General features: G+C 40.4%; 1 protein-coding gene across 2 annotated transcripts; it reads right to left on the minus strand.

Moving 5' to 3' along the window:
• Klkb1 (kallikrein B1) lies at nt 1-27,220 on the minus strand. Of its 2 annotated transcripts, XM_021652709.2 has the most exons (15): nt 27,074-27,218; nt 26,397-26,455; nt 19,803-19,965; nt 17,840-17,946; nt 14,639-14,798; nt 14,135-14,244; nt 8,793-8,952; nt 7,842-7,951; nt 6,988-7,150; nt 6,781-6,893; nt 6,454-6,622; nt 4,557-4,732; nt 3,411-3,506; nt 1,988-2,127; nt 1-1,394 (listed from the first exon to the last, which is right to left on the minus strand). In XM_021652709.2, exons 2-15 carry the CDS (start codon nt 26,452-26,454, stop codon nt 1,203-1,205), a joined length of 1,917 nt encoding a protein of 638 aa, XP_021508384.1. In that variant the 5' UTR covers nt 26,455; nt 27,074-27,218; the 3' UTR covers nt 1-1,202. The 2 variants fall into 2 exon arrangements, with proteins under 2 accessions (XP_021508384.1, XP_021508386.1); XM_021652711.2 differs by lacking the exon at nt 1-1,394 and having other exon boundaries at nt 2,075-2,127; nt 3,397-3,506; nt 27,074-27,220.
• Between the last annotated feature and the right edge of the window lie 766 nt (nt 27,221-27,986).

The raw sequence follows: 27,986 nt of genomic DNA on the forward strand, positions 1-27,986 counted from the left end.
TAAGACAACAGCATTTATTACATACAAAAGTAAAAGTTGAAGCTACATGCTTTAAAGAGAAATTATAGGAATCCAGCCAGATTTTACAAAATCCATTTGTTCCTGGGGTCATTCCTACCTCTTCCCCTTCCCATCGTGAATTCTGTGGATAAGCCACGAGATCTTCCACATTTAATCCTCTGCACTATTCAACAAATGGGCAAGGAAAAGTTTAATCCTCTCTATAAAGTTTCGCTTTTCTCTCTCTGTGCACTTAACTTGCACAATAGTTTGTAAATAGCTAAGTCTGTCTAAATATTAATCAGCTTAAATAAATGGAGCTAACCACACACGATCCACTTAGGGAGCACTGGCAAGCTGGGAATTTGTCTTGCCTGAGGAATGATGTCACTTATGCCAAGACCACTTTTTATTTTTAACTCAGTTGCAAGCCTGGATTTTATACAACACTTTACATCTGATGACACTTCATGTATTGCGATTGCAGAATGCAGTATCAACTGAACTACCAGGGTTCGCTGGGAGATTCCCATCAGGTTCCCCACCCTGTGTTAGTACTGGGTGATAAGCCCATTGCAGGAGCTGCACACAACAGGAAAAAATATAGCCTTACAGATCTTAACACCCATATGTAGCCAAGACCATGAGGCAATGGCCAGGAAGGTGGTTTAGTAGGACAGGTGCTCTGTCCCTTCAGGGTCAAGTAGACCATCATTTTTACTATAAAGGAGATGTTACAAAGATCTCTTCCATCCACTGAAAAGAAGCAGGTTTCCCAGTTCTTTGCTCCAAATGAAAGAGCAGGATCAGTTTCTAACAAGCAAATGGCCGCTGTGGACAGGGGCTAACTAGGGATCTGCTGAGGTCCAGCAGTTACATGAAAATGGTCCCCCAGACTGTACTAGGATCTGGAGTCTTGTTTCCAGCTGCTCCACATCCAGACAGTTCACTATCTCATAAAACCCTTTGACCACTTTTTCCAAACAAGTTTGGTGCTCTTTGGATAGTTCCCCTTGGGGCTCCTGTTATTCAAGGCAAGAAACACACTTGAGCAAGACACTGTCTTGTGTTTTTAATCCCACGACAAGGATGTGAGGTAGACATCATCATTTACATTTTGAAGAGAATTCTGGGGCTCTAAGCTTGGCCTGAGACCAGGAGGTAAAGCTGGTGCCTGCTGGGCTCTTTGCTACACAGTCTCCTCATGCTGGAAGTATCTCCAGAGTGTTTCCATCGCTGCTCTGTGTCTTCTCCAATATCCAGTCCATGTACTCAGCAACTTTGGTGTAGACTCCCGGCTGATCCCTGCGAGCACAGCCTTCACCCCAGCTGGTGATGCCCACCAACTGCCACCTTCCATTGTGTTTACAAACTAAGGGGCCACCGGAATCTCCCTGGGTCACAGTGGGTAGGAAAAAAACAAAACAAAACAAAACACAGTGTTAGAGAGCTGTGACTGTGACTGTGATGACTCAAAGAAGGAGACCCTTGTTCAAAGTCAAACGTCTTTAACGTTTTACAGTCATGCTTTTGCATACGCATGTGCAGCTTCCCCACTTCCCTGCTCCCCATTAGCCATGAAAAAAAAATAAGTGGATGGTTACAAAGCCAACTTGTTCACTCTCTCATTCTCAGATAAACTCAACAATTTTAATATCTTTACCTCTAGTTCAAATAAATCTACCTTTCTTGTATTTTAGCATGCCCATGGCACATAAAATTGTCCTTAAATATGGCATATACCCATACTGATTGTGACCCATTACACCAAGTATAGGTTCTAATATGCCCATTATTAGTAATAGATAATATGCATTATGTATATTTAATTTGCTAAAGGTTATTTATGAAGTCTTCAGATCATTTAATTCTGAAACTTCAAAAAATGAAAATAACAGAATGTAATTTCGGAAAATTTGCTTTTGAATGAACCATCTCCAGTGAACTATCAGGGTTTTTTTTTTTTCTCCACAGTCTAGCACATTACCTTACAAGCATCTGTCCCGCCTTCTTTGTAACCAGCACAGATCATCTGCTTGGTTATAACATAATCTCTGTATTTTTTCTGGCATTCTTTATTTGGTATCAAAGGAATAGCTGCCTTTTGTAGAGTATTTTCAATTTCACCTACAAAGCAATCAAAAAGTAGCTTTCAAGAGAGGGAATACAACAAATAGGGAGATAGGAGGGAAAGAGAGAGAAAATGGAAAGAAATAGGTAAAGGGAGAGGAGAGACAGGGCGAGGAAGATGGAGATGGAGATGGGGGGGAGAGAGAGAAATCTGTGGAGGCTTCCTTCTAATGAAGTGTTTCAGAAGCTCTATCATCCAAGCTACCAGGCTGGGTTCTATGACTTCTACCATCCCCCTGTATCAACAGATGGCTCGACCAGAAAAGAAAAAAGTTCTTTCATACATTTGTACTATTAATAGAAATGCCTGTATGTTCTTGCCTTTTATTGTTTTACAGGTGCAAATTATAATAAAATAAATTATAATTCATAAATTCAAATTATATAATAAATTATATAATTTATGAAAATAAATCCCAAACATCAGACCTGGAGAATCATTTTGTTCTTTCCATAAACAAAGTTCTACCACAAAAGATAACTTATTTTCTACCCATGTCTATATTTCACATATGTATGTATGAATGTATAACTATATGTATGTATATATGTGTCCATATATATGTAGCCAAGGCAACATAGTAAAAGATGGGAATTAATTGAATTCAGTACTGATTGTCTCAGGAAACACGGAGATGACACAGCCAGCCATCTCCGTTTGTAAAAATGACACAAACGTATCTAATAGTGTTTATCTGGCACTTAATATAGAAAGGAAGCATACTTAGTTCTAGGAACATAGTTCAACTCTCAACACACAGGCGCTCTTGACCTCAGACCCACACAAACAGTTGATTCATCCATAAACTCAGAGGAAGGCAGAGAGAGAAACCAACCTCTGTGCTCGCTACATTCCAAGTAAAGCTGAGCACCCCCTTCAGTTTCAGATGCAGATAACAAATGCAGGAATGTGGTGCCATTAGCAGCACTGTTGCTAAGGGTCACAGATACTCCTCAGTTGTAGTTACAACCGAAACAAAAGTATTGTTTATGCCCACCACTATTTCAACATTATGAAAATTATTAAAACAACCTGCTATGCACTACATTAATAAAGATATATGCTTCTCATGGTGTCAAATTCTGTTATGAAATACTGGTAACCATATTGAAGTCTACGTGTCTCTCTTTATGAATCTGTGCATTTTTACCTAAGTAATTAGCAGCATAATTAGAGGAAAACTCAGATTTATCACATTGCATGGATGTATGTAAACAAACACTAAGGGCTGCCCTTGAAGAGTGAGACTGACTGGCACATTTCACCTGTCAGGCTGTACCTCTTTCCTTCGTGTAGCCCCATCCAGTCACCCAGCAGTTGGTGTAAATTGTATTTGCGTCAGCTTTGGAAGGCAGGCATATTGGTTTTTGGAATTCTGAAAGAAAAATTCGTGAATAGATTTGGACTAAGTAAAGCCGTGGATATGGACTTTAAAAAAATGAATCCCGATCTTTCCCCCTTACTCTTCTTTCTACGAAGCAACACAACAAGAATGAGCCTTCTGGGACTAGTTGGGACTAGGGGAGAACAGCAGGAGTGGGAAAGGACAAGAGAGGGAGGTGAAGGGAGGTGAATGAAATCAAAACATACCATGCCCATGTATGGAATATAATGAAACCCATTACTGATATTGGAGAGTAAAAAGAACGGCCCCCCAGCTTTCTGAGCAACTTCTAAAGCCCACAACTCAAGGAAATTCTCACATTTTTCGGTGGCATTTTGGCATGGAACTTCCATGGGGGAGGGGGACCTCTTCAACCAACATTTATTGGCAAGTGTGTATCAACTTTCCTGTGTTTTGTTTACTATATACTGTGGCAGAATTCGAAAGCAGAGCAAAATTAGCCACATGGTCCCAGTGCTTTATTTGAATACCTTACTTCATCGTTACAACAAAGCAATGAGACCAGCGCACCTACAGCAGCTATCAGAGGTGGCAGGAGGAAAGGCAGGCTGTCTGAGGTTACAGAATCGTTAACGGACACTAAGAGCTAAAGGTGTTGATAGGCACTCCGTTTTCTGTGGAGTGCTGACATGCTCCGTGTTCCGCCATCGCCTACCCAGTATGTTCTTAGCAGCTAACATCCAGTCCCACACACTTTCAAATCGTTTTATATTCACAAGCCCAAGCGATGGCCATTCTGCCATCTTGTCAAAAGATGCCCAACGTCTCCAGATATGCTACCTGTGCCCACCATTTCGATACCCTACACACAGGTGCATACCACTCTCAGAAAGTAAGTTGTTTTTTTTTTTTCTTAAGTAGCAGTGATTGCATGGAGGATCTTTACTTCCCAGGCAGCCTCATCTCTCCCTCACGGACACAAAGAGAATTGCTGCAGATCTGTTTACTCACGCACGCTAAAGTGGAAATCGACACTAACACAATTCAGTTGTTCAGTTTTTCCTTAAATGAGCTGCATACCGGTATAATTCAAGGGTGCCTGAAGCCTTATTAAGGCAATATCATAATTGCCTTCGTAGATTTTGTAGTTCTGATGAATAATAAGTTCCTTTATTTTCGAGAAAGGCGTTTCTCTCGTAACTTCTGACAGATTAAGAATCCCACCATAAATACGCCACACATCTGGATAAGGAATCCTAGAACAGACACATGAAAACCAAAGCAACATTGGCATCTTTCCTTGTTCCTTTTTCTTAGCCCTTTTTTCTTGAGGTGGGGGAAAAAGAACACATTCCGTATGTCCTAATTATTCTTTCTGGCAAGGCAATTGTCTTTGCCTACACCAGTAGTATTGGGTTTTTGAAAGTCTAGTTTATAATAAAACTTCTAAAACTTTTCTATTTAAGATTCCCTTGTGCCTGAAAAGATTTTTTTTTTGTACGTGTATGGGTGACTATATGAAGAAGGTACACACATTGAACATTTACTGATAGTATAGCACACAAAAAAATTACTTCAAAACAGTTCTTTGGTAAATATGTAATTTTATCACTTCTCAGTGATGAAAGCAAGCGCACATATTAATGGAATAAATGTGATTGTTTATTTCCACATAAGAAGTTAGAACACGTCTAAATGTTTGATACTAAAAGAAGGAGAACATGCTCGGTGTTTTTAAGAGGTCCTTAATATCTCATCGCTGACAATGCTGAGAATTGCCACTTCATAAGAATATGTGGCACCAAATGGCAGACACGGGCGTAAGATCATTTAGAAAGTTTTAGAAGTTCTACCCAATACCCAAGCCCAAGTTGATACAATGAGTTTTTTTTTTGTTTTTGTTTTTTGTTTGTTTGTTTGTTTGTTTAATAAAACTCAAGTAGTCAGCTCAAACAACAATATTTAAAATCGGAGCCTGGCACCAAAGACACGCTATGACGAGAAACATTTTAACGGTTTTGCTCTTTGTAATGAAACTGTTACGTTCCTGTAAGAGAAGAAAACTTAGTGCACACATATTACACACACTGTGATTTACAACGTTGCACAATCTTCAGTCTGAGGTGTGTTTAGGGGACCATCTGTCGGGTCCGCATGGCGTAGCGGCATGCGCAGTGCAAAGCTCATGTTGTGTGTTAGCAACGGAGGCTGCAACTGTGCATGCGGGGACCTTCTACTGTTGCTAAAATCTTTGAGAGCCCCCGTACTCAGCTGCATTGAGCACGTACAGCATTTCAGTCCACAGTATAAGAAGCTGTGGGTGAAAATACTCAATACTTTTTAAAAATTACTTTATGTTTGTTACAAGTAAAAAAGAAGGAATGCTTCTGTCCCTTTCCAAGAAACAGTGGGAAAATTAAGTTCGGTTTACCAAACCTGAAAGTAGTTGCTTTCATCAAATCAGACCTATCAAGTAGCCTTACTGATTAAAATAAGCCCCAATAAAAATTAATGGTGTTTACTGCCTAAAATCTACCTACCCATCTTTTGAATTTTAACTTAACCATGTAAAAGATACACAAACTAAGTTTAAAATTATGATATTTTCGAGGCAACTTGGAAACATCCTCGAAACAAGTATGTCAGGGCCAAGGAGATAATTCAGTGGACAAAGGGCTTGCTTCTCAAACGTAAGGACACAAGTTCAGATCCTCAACACACAACTGGGGCTGAGAATGTGCCAGGAGACAGCAACAGACAGGTTCCTGGGACTTGCTGTCCAGTCTAGTCAAAATGGCTAGCACTAGGTTCAGTGAGAAACCCCGTCTCAACAAATAAGGCAAACAGCGATACAGGAAGATAGCTGCCATTAATCTCTATATATGCAAGCAGGTGAACATGCACACACACAACACACACACACACACACACACACACACACACACACGGGCATAATAAACATGAAAGCAAAACTTACGCATCAAAGCAATGGGCAGCTGTCACTATCCATCGGCTTCCAATGATGGTCCCTCCACACAAATGATTCTGAGACACCATCTTCACTTGCAGGCTGACCTGCCACGGCCACTCCCCTAAAGAAGAATTCGTTCCTCCCACAATGCGGGTGTTTATTTTCGTCGTGCAGACTGAAAAGCGTAGAGATGTGTGGTCAGAATTAGACATGTCAGCAACCCGTCCCCCCAGCCAAGGAAATAATATAAACACTCCCATTACATACGACCAAGCCATCAATGACAACAACCAAGACATCCACACCATTCCTTAACCAAGGAGCTTTGCTCACTAGAGCTGTCCACGACTTTGCACAGTCTCAGAGAATACCCAGAGCTCCCCTGGGCCCCGTAGGTGATCTTAGTTGGGGAGCCATCCATGGACAACCTTAAGGAACATTTACACCTGGAAAAAAATGAGCAGTATAAAACTAAGCCCACGGAGAGGAGAAAACTATAAAATAACTACCTTGCTGCTTATCAAGGAAGCGGTCCCTTACCTGTCTACCTTGCAGTCTTGGGGGCGTAAGGAGTAAGTGAAGAACTGACAGCGAATGGCCTCTGTACACCTCTCTTGGCACACATCTGCTCCTTGCACAAAGGTCACACTCAGTTCTTCGCCTCCAAAGTCAAGTCCAGAGTAAATCTTGGAATGGCAAGGTTCTGCGGCAGGTACAAGCACCAGAAGATACATAAAGAGATGGGAAACGAGCCACATTAACAGCGTTTCTAGTTTCTCGAGAACAGTTCCATTAATTCTTAGAAGATCCCAAGTTCTGTTGCACCTCCTGACTCTTGGTATTGGTCAACTTGACACAAAATGGAGACAGCTGAAAAGAGGGAACATCAGCTGAAGAGTTGTCTCCATCACACAGACTCCTGGGTATGTCTGTGAGATAGTTTCTGGATTAATGATTGATGGAGGAGGGCCCAGCCTGCTGGGGCAGTGCCATATCATATCCCAGGTGATCCTAGGGTATGATATAGATCATATATATGTACACATTTCTGTATGTGTATATGTATATATACATATATGTAATCATTTATGTATCTATTTATGTATATACATGTATTTATACATATATGTGTGTATGTGTATGTCTGTGCAGCTAAGCAATTTATAGGAGCAAGCCATAAAAAGCAGCATTTCTCCATGGTCTCTGCTTAATTCCTGCATTTTTTTTTTTCTGCTTGAGTTCCTGGCCTGACTTCCCTCAGGAACGGGATTATGACTGGACATGTGAATGAAACAAACTCCTTCTCTTCCCCAGCTTGCTTTTGGCATTTACCACAGCAACCAAGAACCAAAGTAGGACAGAGGTCATAAACCATCACTCTTGAGTCACATTACCAGGGCGAGCTTTTCTGCAGGTGAAGAGGCTGAATCCAGACACAGCATTTTCTTGAGGAATCGAGGGACCTGGTGTTCCACTTTTAGATGTCTTAAGAAAACAAACATTTCTATTAAAAAAAAAGTGAAAAAGAGAAAGAAGACCACATTAGATCTTTCTTTCTTTCTTTCTTTCTTTCTTTCTTTCTTTCTTTCTTTCTTTCTTCCTCTCTTTCTCTCTCTCTTTCTTTCTTTCTTTCTTTCTCTCTTTCTCTCTCTCTCTTTCTTTCTCTCTCTCTCTTTCTTTCTATCTTTTTTTCTGCAACTCCATAAATTGTGTTCCTCTGAGCAATTCTCTTCAGTCAGTCAGTCTGCAAGACTCCTAACTATTACAGGGACTAAATCTAAATGGAGTCACTTCTCCCTCTGGGAGAGAAAAAAAAAAACTATTAGGTACCGACAATCAGAAAAGAAGACAGAGGATAAACTTCCACCTTCTAATTAGAAAAAGAAAAAAGGGAGAGAGAAGCCATCAAAGGACAAAACATTTGGATTTATGCTGCTGGTGGAATTACATCCTCCTGCAGGCCCCATGTCGTACATAAAGAAAATGGGGAGAAGTAGGCGGATTAGACCTGAGATAGGTCGGGCTAAGCAGGGCTCTGATTTCTCACAAGATTAAAGGATAAGCTGCGTGAGCAGCTGTTACTCAAGCCAACCCCCAACCTTAAAGCCAGCGAGAGAGCTGCCCGCTCCCTTAGGCCTGCTGCTGTTGTTTGACTCAATGGTATGTTTGTTCGGTGGAAGGGAAGGTATGTAGAGAAACTGGCTAATCTCTGAGGTGACCTGGCAGAAAAGCGCCCACTTAAACCACATGCTCCAGCGCGATAAAAACCAGCAAGGCCTCTTGCAAGCCTCTGCTAGGAACGGAACCGACTGGAAGGGAACACATGCCCGCTCACACTCACTCACCTCTGTGATTCTGTCTTCCACTCATTCGTATAGAAAGTGAAGAAAAGGCAATTGGGATGGAAGGTGCAGACGGTGCGACACACAAAAGCATCGGGGGTGACCACCTGGCCCACATCTAGGCCTGCAAAGGCGAAGTGCTGGAAAATATCCATGGGGCAACCTGTGAACTCAGCAGGGAGACAGTCCTCGTGACACAAAGAAGGGTTTGCTGGTGCTTCAGCAAAGTGACTAAGCAGACTGTGACAAATGGGTGCTTGCTGTAATAAGTATCCTGAGTTAAAAATTGCCTGTTGAGAGACTGAGGCGGCCTGCACGGGTCTTCAAGAGATCCTTAACGTATATAGCAAAGCTTCCAGTTTACCAGCATTGTTGTTTGTTTCTGTTGTTTTGTTTTGTCTTTTTCCAGGCCCGGCTGTGGCCTCCTCCCTCATCTCCTCCCAACCCCACCCTCCCTCCCTCTTCTTCTCCATCCCCCTTCCCTAGTCCACTGGTAGGGGAGGTCCTCCTCCCCTTCCAGCTGACCCTAGCCTGTCAGGTCCCATCAGGACTGGCTGCAGTGTCCTCCTCTGTTTTTCACTGGACTTCTGGGTGTGGGAATGTGTGCCTTCTCTTGGATTCCCTGGTGTGTTAGTTTTTGTTTTCTTATTTTGTCTTGTTTTCTTATTATCCCTCAGAAACCTGTTTGTTTTCTGAAGACGGAAAGGGAGTGGGTCTGCATGGGAGGGGAAGTGTAACAACTGAGAGTAGAGGGAGAGAAAACTATAATCAGGATATATTTGTGAGTGAGAGAGAGAAAACTATTTTCAATAAAAGGGGAGAAAGCCTGTTCACTTACCTCAAAATTTGTAATTTGTTCTTTGGGGAAAAAAGTGAATGTGTTCTCATCTAGAGACAAATGTTAAGTGCTGTAGCATAAGCAGCACCATTTCTAATACAAGACGTTTAGGTGACTCATGTTTCCCTTGGATTACTAAACCTTGGGGGCCCGCTGTTTTATGTTTTGTCTCTTGAGTATTAGGAGAAGTGTTTTAATAAAGAGATTAACACAAATTCCGAGGAGCTAACAAAAAAGCGCCATTTGATAGTAGAACAGAAAAGCTTCATTTTCATTCCCTTTAACATAATTTATTCCTTGCCTATTTTATCAGTGCTGTTTACATGATTTACCTGATCCGATAGCATGTACGAATCAATTTGATTCCATATTAATAGTATGGAGGCTTAAGAATAATGACAGGTTGCATTTGTCTTCCTCTGTGGCCTAGTAAGGCTGCCCCTCACTAAGGGGGAATACAATGCAGCCAGTCCTGATGAGACCTGATAGGCTAAGGTCAGATGGAAGGGGAGGTCCTGGGGGAGGGGCATGGGAGGAGACATGGGAGGGGCTACAGCTGGTATACAAAGTGAATAAATTGTAATAAATAAAAAAATAAAAAAAAGATTTTTATTAAAAAATAATTACAGGACAGTCAAACTTAATATAGCTAGATCAAGAGAACACACTTCCTATTCTACGTCCTTTGAGTAATCTTGGAAGCTAGCCTGAACTACTTGAATTTTTAAACAAAAAAAAAAAAAAAATGAAGCCCCTAGTTTTTGGAAGAAAATATATAGCTTGCCAACCTACGACAGCATCCTCCCAAGATGTCCCTAGCAGGTAATTTTACAACTTCACTGAGACATTTATAATTGAAAAGGAGTTCACCACTTTGTGACAAAGCCAATTTCTTTTCTACCCAGTGGAGACTTTTAAAAATCATTTTCCTACAAGGACCTACCCATCTAAACCAAACCTATGGATTTGTGAACCAACCCATTCCCTACTGACAGCCTTTCAAACAGAACAGACTTTGCCAAGAGCTAATATTGTCATCTTGACTCCTTTTTAAGTTGGATGTATGTAACATCCTCCTTTACTCGTTTCTAAATTTTACCTTACTTCTGGGTATTCTGTCATCCTGGTAGCCCTCACTGGCTGTACTCCAGGATTCTATTGCTCCATACGAAATGCAGAAACTGAACCAGGTAAGATGCATATCTGGTGTTCCAAAGACTGTTTTCATTCTAGGGTTAGGTTGTTAACTATGTGTGCTGGCTAGTTTTATGTCAACTTGACACAGCTAGAGTTATCAGGAGAGGAGGGAGCCTCAAATGAGAAAATGCCTTCATAAGATCAGACTATAGGCAAGCCTATGGGACATTTTCTTAATTAGTGATTGATGGGAGAATTGTTGTTGCCATTTCTGGACTTTTGGTCCTGGGTTCCTATAAGAAAGGAGGCTGAGCAACCAGGATGAGCAAGCCAGTGAGCTGCACTCCTCCATGACCTCTGCATCAGGTCTTGCCTCCAGGTTCCTGTTCCGTTTGAGTTCCTGCCCTGACTTCTTTCAGTGAGTGATGGCCTGGTAACCAGAAGTATAAGCTGAAATAAACCATTTCCTCCCCAAGTTGCTTTGGTCAAGGTGTTTCATCACGGCAATAATAACCCTAACTAGGACACATGATTATTAAAAGTGTTTCAGACTGTTAGTGAGGCTGGGAGAATAAAAGTGCCCATCTTTTCTATAACTAAAATGAACACTGGCAAAATGAACCAAACCACTTTTAAAAAAAGAATCATCTCTGGAAATTAACCAAAGGAGCGCACGATCCTGGGATAGAAAAATGGCCAACTCTCAGCAAGATCTGTGTGAGGTTTAACTCGTCCTGCATTTGTGCCCCTTCCTCAACCCCACAGAGACCTGGAAAACAGCCCCACAGGTGTGCAGAAAACCAACATATCAGAGTGGTTGGAGCCCCTCCAAGCCACAGTCCCCCATTCCCAGACAATGGCCATTACTTGATTTGTCTAGAAGCTTCCTGGAAAATACCATTCCCCAGGCTTGAGTTTATTGCACTTAACTCTTGCTTTGCCTGGAGTTGCCAGTCCACTCCTTGACAGCATGTATCTGAAGAAGAGAGAAGAAGGGAGGAAGGAGGGAGAAAGGCAGAAGGAGGAGAGAGAAGAAGGGAAGAAGGAGGAGGGAAAAGAAAAAAAAGGATGAGGAGGGGGAGGGAGAAGTAATGGATCCTGGTGATCATGTTACAAGACTTTATCCTCCTATGGTGGAAAATAAGAGTCGGGACAGATACCAAGCCAATAACATGGAAAGAGTCCCCTCAATTAGAGTTGCAAATAGTTTTGGACCACTAATAGAAGGTGTATGATTGCCTCCAAAGTTTTCAAATCCATTCAGGAAAGTGCAGAACACAAAGCCTCAAACAGTTCATTTTGAGTTGAGAGGTAAGAAGCTAGACAGGTCGATAAAGAAGGGAGGATAAGAGAAATCTGTGTGACTTTTAAGTGGGAAGTTTGCTATGCGACCTTAGGATATGGTTTTACCCCAGGAACTGCAGTTTTTTTCATCTATAAAGCTAAAGGCGTTGTTGGCAAAATTAAGGACAAGGGTGTGGTAATGACTACCGTGCCATAGGGCAGTGTAAGGTGATGGTGAACACTATGTTTAGAGGATAAATTCCTGTGCTAGGCTTGAAGGTACCCTGTAAGCTGGCCAGAGATGGACCACTTCCTGGTGCATTTGGGCTATTCTAAAAACAATTGCTGATTGCTACAAAATATTTCGCTACCTCAGCTATTTCTACAAGGTAATGGGGCACAAGATTAAACAGGCTAATGACTCCATTCTGTTCTCCTATGAAACGCTTGCTTGCCTGGATGACTGAGGCACCTGCTGAAGGTCTATTACAAAATCAAGTCTTGCCCATACCCAGAATGGATATGAGTTACTTTAGCTTTCCAAAACTGTATTTTGTGGCTTTTGCCTTTATAATTCTTTGGCTTACAATAGCCAGAGCCTTACCTAGAGAACTCTCTCTCTCTCGGGTTTGGACTTGGCCAATCTTTTTTTTTAAAAAAATATATATTATGTGATATAATTTTTCTTTCTTTAAAAAAAATTTTATTACAATTTATTCACTTTATATACCAGCTGTAGCCCCCTCCTTCACCCCCTCCCAGTCCTGCCCACCCTCCCTCTTCTTCTCTTATGCCCCTCCCCTAGTCCACTGATAGGGGAGGTCCTCCTCCTCTACCAATCTTTTTACTTAAAAAAAAAAAGCCTCTAATTTACTAAAACCAAAACCTTAGTCAGACTGGTGGTGAATCTCTGAATGATCCCCAGACTCACACCACTCCTTGCCAGCTGTAGCCACCTGGTCTTTAGCTTCCTTGCCTCCAGAATCAAGAGCTAAATGAATCCCACTCCTCCCCCTTTTGTTTTCTTAGATGTTTCTCAGTCCCCTGGCATTTGGGAAGAGCTGCACAATGCAATCTAAGATGAGCACAACATACAGAGCAGAACACATTTAGGTCAAGAGCCCTATCTTCTGTAGACAAGTTTTAAAAACTAGGAAAAAAAAATGGGTTTTAATACCAAATAGTTAAGGTATTTGAGCCAACTGAAGGGCGCAGCATGAAGGGGATACATTGAGGAAAGGAAAAACAAGTAGGAAAAGAGATTGGTTGTTTTTGACTTCTCAGTCTTTCACAGAGAGATCATATCCCAGAAATCAGAACCTAATACAGCATCTGGCATAGAGCCAGCATTCATTGTTGGAACAACTTACTATAAGTGATTTGGTTTCAGCAAATCTTATCACTGGCACCTTGATGTCCTAAATATGATGGCAATTGTCTGGATAATTCAATTACAACTGCCTCTGTTTGTCTGAAATTATAGGGCTTCGTACATTCCTAGCAATATGCTTATTTCACTAGATATGGCCACCAGAGAATGATCTCGTGGTTTTCTTTAAAATGTCACTTTCTCTCCTAATGATGTTGTTGCAGGAATATTACAATAAAAAGTAGAGGTTTAAACAACATAAATTTATGGCCTTACAGTCCTAGAGATCAGAAGGCCAAACTAAGTCTTACTGGACTCCAGCCACGAGGATGGCTTGGTTCTGTTCCTCTGGAAGGGCGTGTAGGGAGACCTTTCCTATGCCCTTTTCAAATTCTACAGGTCACTGGCATCCCTTTGCTTTTGGACTCATCTTCTACCTTTAAAGGCAGCAATGTAACCCTTTGAAGTCTTTCTACCTCTGACTTTGACCCCCCGTTTCCCTCTTTATCATGTAAGGACCCCCAAGACTGGATAGGGGCAGATGTCGGTAATCCAGGATAATTCTTGTTTCAAAGTATTTCCATATAACCACATCCATAAAAACCCTTTGGTCAGAAAGCATCATATCCCGGGTCCCTGGGAATGGCACGTGGCTGTTTCTGGGCACATCTTATCTGGCACCTCACCACCACAATGGACCAGTTGCTGTCTGATTACCGATCTCTGAGAGCGCACAGGACTTCAGTGAGAACCCAGACACCAGGTGGTCCTGTGTCCTTATGCTGGTGGGCGTTCCGCCTGAACTGTGCTTCAGGAGGCAGCTGTTCCTGGGTGTCAACAAAAGATGTTGTTACGCTTCTCTTCTTGAGGAGCACAAAGATGTGCGGGTAATGTTTGCTATTGATGTGATAACCACAGTGGTACATGGCTGAGCCAATATTAGTCAATAGACTCTCTTCCCTTCAGCAAAGGGCAATGTAGAACGGGATGGCATGCATCACTGCCTGACAGTCCATATACAGCCCATCAGCAGACCAAATGAAGCTCACTATCTTTGGGGGGGAAGGGAGAAATTCCACACTTAATTTTAAATTTCCATTAAAGTGCTGCCTCCTGCTTGTACTTTCATTGGAGTAAAAGCAAACTTTTTTTTTTTTTTCCAGTGGAGGATACTGCTGAGTCCTGGTGTGTTCTCATGGGGAACCATTCAGCCTCACTCACCGGTACTCTGGTCTATGAAAGGCACTTGTAGCATATGTGAAAAATTGGCAGTGAATATTATCTGTGCACAGTTTCTGGCATTCTTCAATACTGCCAGCCTTAGATATGTTAAAGTTGGATCCTCTCATATCAAGTCCTTCATATAAGTCTTGGTGGCAAGCTGAAATGAAACACAGAGATGGTCTTTTTTAGACACAGATTTCCTGCCAGTATCCTGTTTTTGGTGACTTCCCTGGTAAGTACAGGACTTAGAATTTTTATTGCATATCTAAATTATCAAACCCTGCTGGGTATTAACTCACCCCGGTGTGTTTATCTTACTACAGCATCAAAAGTGGGCTATTTTCCTTCCTAAACTGCAAGGTGTATGCAACAATACAGAACAATACAGTTTCACACTGAAGTTATCAGTGGCACTGATAAACAAACAAGGCAATAACAGGGTCCTGGTGGTGTGGGCCAGAGATACACGGTATTTAACAAACAACGCACGTTTGACTTCTGAGTCAAAGGAAGTAAAATAAATAAATAATCACAATCAGCATCTATTTCTCTTCCTTCACCTACTCAGCTCTGATTGTGATTTGTGGCTGCAGGTTTCACTACTTACGTCTGTGTTAAATTTTTTTTACAGACGGTCACAACTTATTTATACGCACGATGGAATCATTTCTTTTCTCACTTTAAAATTTTCTTAAATTCTACCACCACCACCGCCACCACCACCACCACCACCACCACCACCACCGTCCTGTCTTGTCCTTTCTAGGCTTGGCTGGCTTGGTACTCTTGTGTTGGCCATAAGAAGCTCTAAGTGAACGTGAAAGGAACAGATGAAATCTGTTGACCCTGGGCACAGCCCTGGGAAGGACCAATGTCTCATACCTATGTGAAAGTGGCAAAGCCTTCCCTGACTCTAAGCACTGGCCTTTAGGAACAATGGACCAGGGTGTGTGATGGCTAGCAACTTCACCTTTCTGTTCCAGGATGTTTACAGCCCAAGAAGAGAGACTGCCTGCCTGCAGAGACCTTCCCCTAAGAGTAGTTAACCCCCTGTGTTGTGCCTTACAGCTTTCCTACATGTGAGTGTGTGTGTCTGTCCTTTCTGATTCTCTTGATGCCCCGAGTCACTTTTCCAGGACCCAAGCCATGCAGCATGTAGCAAACCCCCATTTCAGACTAGTCTGGCTTTCAACTTGAAGTGATCTTTGCTTCTGCTTCCCTGCTGCTGGGGTTATAGCCATGTGCTACCCAACTCATTTTTTTTTAAAGTTTCTTCAATTCTATTTAAGCATCCCTTTCACTGAAATATAACTTATATGTCAAAATACAGTTAATTTTTTTAACAGAAAGTAAGACAAGTTAAGCTCTTGTAGGTTTTGTTTTTAAGACAACTTAATTAATTCTTAATTAAGCAAACAATGTGTGTGATATATGTGTGTGTGTGATATGTATATATGTGTGCATGTTAGCACAAACAATAGTCTATTGTACCTAACCGTACATGGGAGACAGTATGTATATACAAACTAACAGAAAAGCATTATATTTGGGTATTGTGTGTTAAACTCCCAGTGGTTTAGTTTATACAGGGTAGAAAATTATAAATCATAGTAATGGAGTTCTTGCTTCAGATAAGAAAGAAAGTGGATGAGAGTTAGAATAAGGTAATTACAAATAAAAATGTATTCTTAATGTTTATTTATAAATATTTATAAATAGTTTTTACTAAAAAAACTATTTTTTACTAAAAAACTATTGTTTCCTGAGACCATTTTTTAACTTGAAAATATTTGGGAGAAAGTTAGAAAGGAAGATAGAGCCAAACTCAATGAGGATAATTAAGTTAGGAGAAAGAAAAAAAAAAAAGACAGCTAAGCAGCTTAGAAAAGGCACAGCATTTCTATTTCTTTAAATTTTGTTGTTAGTCACACCCATCAGACCTAAAATTTAATCAAATAATAAAAAGCAAATTATATTGGTATATGGGTTGATCTTACAAGATAAGAGAAGTGTATGTCACTAACTATAGCTATTACACTGCTGAAGTAGCATTTAGAGCAAAGCCACTGTCACCCTTCATTAATTACCTATAATTCAAATTGCAGACTCAGAACGTGTGTGTGTTGAGAAAGATGTTATCGAAGCAAATGAGAACCTACAGACTGAACTGTGCAAAAACAAAACCATGTAACCCAGAGTGGTTCTTAAGAGTCCACCAACCACCAACCACCTCGTTCTTTTTTTTAGCATTTCACTTTGTAATCAGCCCCCGTCACGTTATCGAAATGCCTTCTTAGTATTAAACCTTTGAAATGGTACAGAAATTGTTTTCTAGGGTATCAGTTTCTACGGATTGTAAGAAATACTATGCTTAGCAAGACTGATACAGGTCAGCCCTCCAGTCTGGACTGAACGGCAACAATAAGAGTTCTTAAACCAGTGGCTCCCAACCTTTGGGTTGCGACCCCTCTGGGGAGGTGAAATGACTCTTTCAAAAAACACAGATATTACATTACAATTTGTAATAGTAGCAAAATTACAGCTATGAACTAGCAATGAAAATAGTTTTTTGGTTAGGGATCACCACAACATGAAAAACTGCATTAAAAGAATCACAGCATTAAGAAGGTTAAGAACTACTGTCTTAAACCCTTAATCAATGGCCCCAGAGGTGGCCAGAAAGTTCTTCCTTGTGGCCCTGTGCCTGGTAGAATTTGTTGTGCCAACTCTGGCCATTACCATACAGCACCATCTCCTCCAGTTGTAACAATCTAAAATGTCTCTAGCTATTGCTAAATGTTCTTTGAGCTGAAAAGAGCAAAACCAGTTCTGATGGGGACCACAAATTTTCCCAAAGTGAAACTATGGATGAGATATACTCTGAGCCTTATCTGAAAAGTCTTCCAGAAACAGGGAAGGCCTATTGTTTGGAGCGCACATTCATTTTCTGCAAATCTTACACTGTGCGCGAGCACCATAGATAGCAGAGGCCCATTAAGGCTGTGTATTGTAACTGATAAAGACATGAACATTTTCAAGATGAATGTACCCCTTCTTACGACCGTGCTGCTGCTCTATCTCTGTTATCTTTCTTGGTGGGTCTCTTCCAAAAGTCCATGAGAGGACAGACTTTGAGCAAAAGCTCCTCTGAGTTAGACTGTTATTAACTCAAACTTAGCTGAAAAATCCACGTCTTACCGCTTATTTGATGGCCACACTGCTTTAAAGAATGACCAGAAACTGCACCCGTCCACTGTAACCTCGGCAAGGTCCCCGTGATGCTCTCTTTCATGAAGCAACCAAACCTGTTTTTTTGTAAAATAATAATAATCACTTTTTAAAAGAATGACAAACACATTAAGAAATTATGCAGCATTTTTATATGTTAATAAATAAAGAATAATGTCTGGGGTCAGAGAACCAATAGCAGTTTCTTAAAACTTGCTGAAAAGGACATTCTTAAGACAATTCCACACTATCTACAGCACAGTTTTTCTTTGTGTTTGTGCTTTAAGGACACAGAACCAACCACATTCAAGACTTGATGATTATCCCTGGGTTTAAACCTCCATAAATCCTCTTCCCAAAAGATAATTTGTTTTATGCGGCACTGAGGAAGAAAGCCTGGGCTTCAGGCCTGGGCTAATCAAGTTCTACCACTTGCTTGCTCATCCCAGCCCCAGCTGTTATTTAGTTTATTTTGAGACAAGATCTTGTTAACTTACTCCAGCTGACTTTAAACTTAGGATTTTCCTGTCTGAAGCTTATACATTTTCTGAAATTCTAATTATTTTTATAAATATTTTAACTTACTTTAAAAAAAATTGCATCAGCCATGAGTTGGGTTTCTATGTGATGTTTATTGAGTCCTGGTATTTTCCATCTAGTAGGGGGCTTTTTCTATCTTTAATATCAACTTATGTTAATTTTATAAGAATCCTAGAACATAGTTCAATTTTTAATTCAGTGAGTCTCACATACAATCTGTTTTTGTTTTGTTTGTTTTTTATTTTTGTTTTTGTTTTTGTACAGATTAGCATGTAGGGATCAGAGAATGAGTGTCAAATTTCTAATTCTTAAGTTCAGATAGAGTGAAGATGAAAATTATGTGTATGCAAACAGAAACAAAAATTTACATCTTGCCTATTGAGCAAATGCAAGAAAATGAAGGTGAAATTTCCAGCTATATCTCTAATACGTGTACTCAAAATTACCAGTTAATAACACACACATACACACATACTCAAAATACACATTATAAAAGTGAAAACTGGCACACTACAGGTACCATTAAGATTTGCATACTGGATCTCAAATCTATTATCAACAAAATTCCTGGTTTATATTTTCTCAGCTTTGTTACCCATAAATATGGTAATAAGTCACACAATTAAATATATTTCTTTATGCAGGCGAAAATTTTCACCTTTTACTAGATAAGGAGTATATGTGAATAATATATGTATTTGGTAGTGCAATTATAAAATCCACTGTGAAGTTTCGTATTTTCTATTTCTCATGGCTATTGAAACTGGATAGAATTCACTGAGTTGTATAGTCTCCTGCTTAACTTGGGTGTGTGATTGTTTTATTTGCAGAATTTATAATTAATTTTAATTAATGAATAATAAATAATGAATAAAACAAAAATATATAATAGAATGTTACTCAGTGACAAAGAAAAATAAAATCACAAAAGTTGTAAAAACAAATGGATGGACTTAGAATATCTAGTATGAAGTGGAGTCGTGTAATCTCAGAAAAGAAAAAGCCCTCATGATCTTCCTCATATGCAGAACTAGCCGATAACACATGTATATACATAAACAAATGTACATTTGGGGACAGTATGACATGTTGAAAAGTGAACAAGAAAGACCAACTGTTGGACTATGAGGGAGGACCCTTTCTCGTTACATGCTCTTTCCTCGTGCCTTGGCTAGAGCATTTCTCCCGCCTACTGCTGTGAATAAATGAGGTTGTTCAGAGCGTCCGTTTCTCGGTTCAGTAGTCTAGTAGTCTATTTTGGAAAGACCCAGTCTAGGAGCTTCTCATGAAAACGGTCTTTGAAATCTTTGAGGCGTCCGACACTGGTTTTGCATATGACTGGCAGCAGTTAGGAAAATGCCTAGCCTGGCCATGAGAAAACATCGCCTCTTACCTTTTATCTGGCCCTTTGGCAGGACTCACTGAGAGGAAGCTGAACAACAAGCACCTGGGATGGAAAGTGCACATCTTCCGGCAATACTCGGCATCTGGGGTGTAGATGGCAGCTACATCCCCTCCTCTGAAGAAGGTATTTTTATACAGTTGAGTCAGACACCCTGTGATATAACCGTTAAAAGCTGATTAGGGGACAAGTGTAAACGTTGTCGTAGAAATGCATCTCTTTTACTTTTCTTTTTCATTTATCCCAATGACTACCCGAAGATCTTCATAGCTACAGAGGGGGAGTGAAATATTATGACAACTATTTAAACACTACACATGCGATCTAAAGTCTTATGGACACTTAGGCATGGAATTTGATCCTTTTTATTACCTACATGATAATTTGTACATAAATTATTCCCCTGTGAAATACAGAATGGATTTTTTTTTTCTGCATGATATCTAACCTGATGTGAAAACATTTCACCTTAAAAACAGAAATACAGATTTTTTTTTTTCCAGAACCCTTGACAAACATTTCCTTAGATTCCCCCAACACTTTAAGTGGAACTTGAGGTCAGGACCATTATCCGAATCTTCTTTCTTTTTTTTTTCATGAAAGAAATCAATAACCGAGACTCAGAGTTCAGACATGGTTGATATCATATAGTGAATAAGTATCCTGGAACATAAACTCTCTCTTTTTTTTTTTTTTGACCCTCAATCCTGTCTGTCCCCCTTTTGAGCATTCAGTGTTACATATTGCTCCCTGCCTTGGCTTTATTTATGCAAACTAATAATTATTGAGCACTGATTTCCCACAAGCTCATTTCTTGGAAAATGCATCTGCAGAGACCCACACCAAGACATTACGCACACAAACATACACACACACACACACACACACACACACTCACAGAGGGGGAGAGAGAGAGAGAGAGAGAGAGAGAGAGAGAGAGAGAGAATCAGCGTGTTGGAAGAACTCACAGCTCTGAATGTGATGTCTCCATCAAACTCCTCCTCTGAGAGCTCAGGAAACCCCACGGAAAAGAAGGAAGAAAGAGTGTAAAAGCCAGAGAGATGGAGGACACCAGATCAGACCCTCTGAAGCAACTGAGCAAGGTTCTTATGGGCTCACAGAGACTGAAGCAAGCACTGGGCTGACACGGGTTTGCACCAGGTCCTTTACAAACATATCATAGCTTTCAGCTTAATAGTTTTATATAGTAGTCCTGAGTATATGAAAGAATGGGTTGCTTTGATTCTTGTGCCTTCTCTTGGACTCTTTTCCTTCTGTTGATTTGTTTTGTCTAACTTTGATGTGATGATTTTTGTTTTTATCTTGTTATTTTTATTTTGTCATCCTTGGTAGTTATCTCATAGGAGGCCTCTAATGAGAGGCCTACAGGGACTAGATCTGGAGAAGATGGAAGGTGGGGAGGAACTGAAGAGGAATAGAAGGAAGGAAAACTATAATCAAGATACATTATATATAAAAAAAGATTTTCAATAACAGGAAAAGGCTAAATAAATAATTTTCAAATAAAAAAATGAAAGTGCGTTGGATATAACCTAGAACCCCTGCTCAGATGTAGTCCATGGTAGCTCAGTATCCAAGTGGGTTCCCTAGTAAGGGGAACAGGGACTGTCTCTGACATGAACTCAATGGCAGGCTCTTTGACACCCCCCTTCCCCAGGGAGGAGCAACATTGCTAGGCCACAGAGGTGAACATTGCAGCCAAGTATCCTGAAGATACTTGATAAGGTAGGGTCAGATGAATGGGGAGGAGGACCTCCCCTATCAGTGGACTTGGAAAAGGGCAGGGAGGAGATGAGGGAGGGAGGGAAGGATTGGGAGGGAATGAGGGAGCGAGCTACAGCTGGGATACAAAGCTAATACACTGTAACTAATATTTAAAAAATACAAAAGACAGAAAAAGCAAAAAAAATAAAGTGCATTTATAATCTATCTTGAAAACAAACAGAAATGGATGTTGCTTATGCTGACTCATAACTCTATTCTGTAGTATATCTTGCATCCCACAAATCATTAGAGAATTATCATTAATGGATTTAATTTATGAATTTGGATTTGTCTTGAAAAGATTCAGTTCAAATCTTTTTGCTGAGCTTTCTACCTTGAGTAGCTTGTCTATTTGCATCAGCCAAGTTTTCACTGATTATGCAATAGTCCAGTGGCCACCTTGTCCGTCTCTCTTTAAGTATCGGTGTTGCCATTGCTTCTCAAAGAATTGGTTTAATTTAATGTACTTAGTTAGGCACTGGAGATTTAAATTTGTCTATGTTATACCTGTGCGGAGATCCTGCTTCTGAGACCCATTTCGATGAGCCAAACCAGCAGCATCGCTTCTCTTCTGATCAGAGAGGTTGCCATGCCTATCTCAGGGTTAGGTTTATATTTGGAAAGAGCAGATTTTCCCGGCTAGATGCTCCTGGAAATAGGTGTTCCCAAGTGGACACCCTAAGGTGTCCTATTTGTACAACATACTGAAGAGCAGGCCCAGTGGTAATGACACTTACAAAGAGACTTTTTTTAAATGTGGTTAGCATTTCATAATTATTGAGCAGACACTTCTCTGCCATCCCATTCCACAGACACATACAAAAACATAAATTGTGACCAGGGATAGCCCGGAAGTAGCCATCCTGCAGTGGAGTCTTGGCCAAGTAACGTGTGACTCAGCCACTGAAAAAGAGTGACCAGAAGTGTTAACTGTAGAATTGCTTATCATCCCCCACCACTCCCCACCGCCGCTATTGTTGGTACAGACAACAATAATGATGATGGTGGTGGTGGTGATGATGATGATGATGATGACAGTGTTGCATGTACAGAGTTCTGCATAACTTAAATGATCTATAATGATCACATCTTTCAGTTTTCAACATTGGTCTCATGTCCATGGACATTGGGCATGCCATTTAGCCCTATTAAAAATTTACATAATCAAAGAAAGAAAAGGGGAAAATGCCATAAGTAAGGAAAGAAAAGCAGCTTAACTCTGAAAATTCTAGGTGAGTGGGAGACAGAAGGCTCGGGAGCCTTCACAAGCTGCCCTCTCACCTCCACATGTGCTCCATGACACATGTGTATATGTGCGCAGGTGCAGGCATAGATACAGAATAAATTAATGTTAAAACACTTTTAAAATTTTATGTCAAATAGGAAAAGACAATTTACCAAAGGTGACTAATACGTATATGAAAACTGCAAACAGTGCAGGACCTGTCTTTCCTAGAGAGGTGTGGCTGACCTCTCATCAAAAAAGCCTCTCTTTGCAACAAATGGACACTGTCACAGAAAACCACAACTGGACACAATGTGGAGGTCAGTATATTGTGGGGAGCGCAGGCTCAGTGGAGACATCTGCATCACGTATCCCGAATCTATGGCTCAGGGGTTATCATGAAAAAGGACACAGAAAGATAGACTATCAGGAAATCCACTGTGAAACAGTCTCTCCTAGAAACAGCTGCATAAACAAGACAGAACAATGGTAATATCAGTAAATGTGGCAACATGGAAGGGGGAAATTTCACAAGGTCTCACCCTTAGTCAAAGAACTACAGACAACTAATGACTTCTGGGAGAAAGAGAACTAGCCTCTCCCAGAGATGAGCCCACTTGTTGGTTGCCCAGTATACACATAAGCCATATACACACAAACGCAAGTGGACCTGGCAAGCTGTATTTACACATTTCTGCACACACATACACATGCATAATAATGAAAAAGAGGCAGTCAACTTGAGAGTAAGAGGGACATGGGAGAGACCCAAGGGAGGGTCCTGAGGAGGAGATAAACAGAGGAAAGTGGGGTGATATCATTCTAATTAAATTAAAAACATATTTAAAAACTTCACAAAGTATATGTACATACAAATTAATCCTTTCTACACTGGAAGGTCAAATACACAACATTTCAACCAATATTTCAGAATAGTTATATTTCAGATAACTTTCTTAAAAAGAATAATAAATCCCTTTTTCTGAATTAACAGTGTAATCTCCCACAGGTGCCTCCTAAGCGCAGTAGGCAGCATGTCAGTCTCATAAGCTGAAGGTCCTGAAACAATGTAATCTCTCAGAAATAAGATGTCGATATTAAATATATTTTGTATTTAAAAAATGGTAAGAGCCACTGATTCACAACACTGTTTAAAAGAAGTAGGTTGCCAAAGATTAAAATTTAAACAAACAATATTTCCAATGTTTGTGTGCTGGCTTTGATCACAAGTGAAAGAAAATCAAGCTTAACACATCTTGACTATAAAGGAGCTCATCAGTTTAGAAAGCCAAAAAGGGGGAACTGTAGAGAGCTGCATAATGCCGCGCCTTAAAGATGGAGCTGGTTTCCACCTTCCACCTTCCCGATGGTGAGTGCTCTCTGTCACGAACAACTCCACATTTGGCTAAGGCCGAGGATCTGGCTTGCTTCCATGTATGTGGACCTATCTGCATTGCCCACGTGGCACGCCTGGGTTGGCTACCCAGAGGCTATTTAAGCTGTGGGCTGGCTTTCCCCAGGGTCAGATGATTGTTCAAGGTTCCTGAATAAACTGAATTAAAAAAAAAAAAAAAGATTTATAAAAAAAAAAAGTGACAGATCTTTGATTATAATTTCCAAGGTTGTATCTTTATTTGATATCTAGCATATTACCAAATATTTTGTCTCTGAATCAGATGGTTCCAGATTTAGAATTACCAACATCTACATTGGTATGACATGTCCAGAATGTCAGTTTAATAGGCTTTCAATCATCTAATTAAAAAAAATATGAAGAATGTCAAATAAATGTGGTCAAGGGCAAAAAAAAAAAAAAAGAAAAGAAAGAAAGCCAAGGGCCCACAGTAAGTGCTTTCAGACGTGCTTACACAGTGCTCAGTGGCTGCATCAGCGCACAATGTGTTAGCATTGAGTTACTCTATTACATGCTGCTGCCTTGGTCTCAAGATGTGCGATGGCAGCAAGGTGGTACCAGAAGCTCAAGTTGACTTGGAAATAAAAATAAATCTGAGCCTCCTTCTAGAAGCCAGAGCATCAATGGCAGAAGCATCATCTCCAGAACCATGTGGCCCAATACTTGGAGATGGTTTCTCAGGAAGAACTCTGGACGCTACACTGGACTACATAGTAACAGATGTCTATTAGTGCTGTTCTTGTTTGTTTGTTTGTTTGATTTTCCAGACAGGGTTTCTCTGTGTAGCCTTCGCTGTTTTGGACTCACTTTGTAAACCAGCCTGGCCTCGAACTCGCAGAGATCCACCTGCCTTTGCTTCCCTGAGTGCTGGGACTATAGACATGCGCTAGTGCTGTTCTAAGTGGGATGGTTTAGCACTCCCAAGCAAAGAATGCCTTTCTGGAAGATACCACCATAATGCATGCCATAAAACCTTCATAAAAGATTCACACTTTTGTATCTAAACCTTCAAAAATTTATAGAAATAATTGAATATATGTACACAATACCATAAAACAAAGAACTAATGAAATATTTGTTTGGGTTAACATTAGCTATGAAAAGCAAAGGTAAGTTATTTTTAAGTCATTACACTTTTATAAAACAGATTCATGCAAGAAAATATAAAAAAACCAAAAAATTAACAATGGTTATTTTGCACTGGGACTACATAAAATACTCAGTTTCAAGCATTACATGCATTCACATCTCTAATTTTCCTATCACGATCATGAATTTTAAGTCATAGCTTTTTCTCAGCCATGGCCCACAGCATCTCTGCCCATCGCTCCTCAATTTGATTGGTTTGAAGATGGCAATAGTTGTGACATAGAAGAGCAGAGACAGGTGATGGGACAGATGGAGGTAGGTGTAATTAGCAGACAGGGAAGAAGAAAGAACTAGAGAAATGACTTCTATAGTTACAAAGATAAGGCTTCTTCAGAGCTGTATTTGGCGGAATACTTGAGAGTCAAGTAAACAATCCTTGAGGTGTGGCTATGTCATAAGTCACCTTTGACTCAGATTTCACCCCTGTGGGATACCAGGGGAACCCTCACTCTATAAGGACTATTATAGAGGGTGTTTCAGAGTCATGTTTATTTTCTAAAACTAATGGAATACACGGAGAAAAAAAGTACTGACACCTAGTACTTAAACTATTCATCCGGACTACCTAAGGGACAACGCACTAACTAAATTCTAAGCTAGTAAACAGCTCCCTATGCCTTAGATTAAAGATATCATCCACTAATCAGATACTTGGATGGGACCCAATATTATACAAGGTCTTTTCAATTTCCAGGTAGGGTTTGTTTTTGTGGAGGCTATTAATAAAAACAAGCAACTATTTGGGGTGAGGGGCTCTGCTGGAGAGTAAGGAGTCTCTAAACAGAAATTTCTGCCAACAAATACACCGAGAGCCCATGGTTTCCAAGTTCCTTCCCCTGTTCATGTGTGTTTGGGGCTATGTATCTAAAGAGAAGTTCTGGCCTTGAATTATCAGAGGCTGCCTCCTACTCCAGAGCTGTATGGTTAAAGGCTTTCTCCAGGAGTGGTATAGTTTGCATAACTATTCTTCTCTCCCACACTATTAATTTTAACTTTTATGGCTAGTACTTACCACAGGAAACTGTAGCAAACAAGGAAATGAGATAACCCACGTGGCTAAATAAAATCATCCTTTGAAAGAAAAAAAAGAGTATTTGTGTAACGGCTAGGTTTAGATCATATTTACCCTGTATTTACTAGACAGTTTAATACAGACTTTGCCTTTTTGGTAAGTGTGTAAATTGAAAAAAACACATGATCACCAGGAGAATGAGGATTTGGGGAGGAGGAGCATATTTTGTATATAAAAAAATTAAGACACTTATCAAGATACAGCTGAGACATCTGGACTGCTATTTATATATATTAGCTTATTTATTGCTATTTTAAAGGTTTATTTCTATTAATCTTGTAAAGAGAGCTAATAGAATACTTATTAAATTTCTTAATTTATGCAAAATTATTATAAATAAGGACAATGATATCCACCCACAATCTCCACAAAAACCTTTGAAGATATTCAAGCCAACTTAAAACAACTTAAGATTTTTAAACCAATCAAAAAATTCAATCTTGATTTTAAATATTTTATATTAAAATATTTGTACAAAGAAAAATGATTCCTTCTGGATTTTCTAAATTCTCAGGAAATTAGTGCATTACACCAACATATTTTTTTTTCATTCGCCAATAGTTATATTAGGAAAAAAAAAGACACAGGAGGTGACGAGAATAATAGAAAGTGACTACCTGGAAGGCCAGGACCGCTGCTGCTGTGGTTCTCGGGGAGAAGGAGTCCCAGTTGAAAATGAAGTCTTCAGGCTCTCCGAATATGGCACTGCGTGCAGTATTTGCTTGGTTCCAGTGTTGACACTGGGCTTCTGGCATCAGTTTCAACTGTTTAACCTGTCAATACAGTCCATGAAAATCCCGGTCCAGGTTCAGCTACTTAATATGTTAACCATTCCAGGAAAGCGTATAAGCAGGATGGCAAGGTTGGAGTTCCTGGCGTGCTTCCCTTTGCGGCAGAACCCATGGGAACAGTGGACAACTCTCCACGCACAAAAGTCCTAAGGAATCCGGGTGATGGGTTACAGCAGCCGGTGAGAATGTAGACATAAGCAATGTCTAAATGCACTGGGGAAAGGTAGAAGTTTCACACTGACCGTGAAATCCTGCTACCAAGCGTGCGGATAAAGAACAATGACGCACTTCCTATGGGTTCTAACAGCAAGCCTGTCCCTTCAGACCCAGGATCCGGCATGGTAACCGCAGGCCTAGCCAGCAGGCCCACTCTAATGGGTCTAGAATCTACTGATGGGATAAATGACTAATAGGTTTGCCCAGTGCAGTGAGCTTTAAAAGCCTAAAACCACTGCGGAGCTTGTAGGATATCTCAGGGAGTAAAGGCATTGGCCATCAAGGCTGATGTCCCGAGTTCAATGCCCAGAGCGCACACAGTGGAGGGAGAGCACCAACTCCCAAAAAGCGTCCTGTGACCTCCACGCCCACACGTCTGTGTGTGCACACCTGCACACACATGTCCACACAAGAGGTGAGTAAATAAAATTTAAAAACTGTATTTAAAATAGCATCTCATCGAAAGGTGCAGACGCCAACACAAAACCGGAAGCTCACAGATTAAAAAAAAATCACCAAAGAG

The sequence above is a fragment of the Meriones unguiculatus genome, chromosome 4 (genome assembly GCF_030254825.1).
Source record: "Meriones unguiculatus strain TT.TT164.6M chromosome 4, Bangor_MerUng_6.1, whole genome shotgun sequence".
Classification (NCBI taxonomy): Eukaryota; Metazoa; Chordata; class Mammalia; order Rodentia; family Muridae; genus Meriones; species Meriones unguiculatus.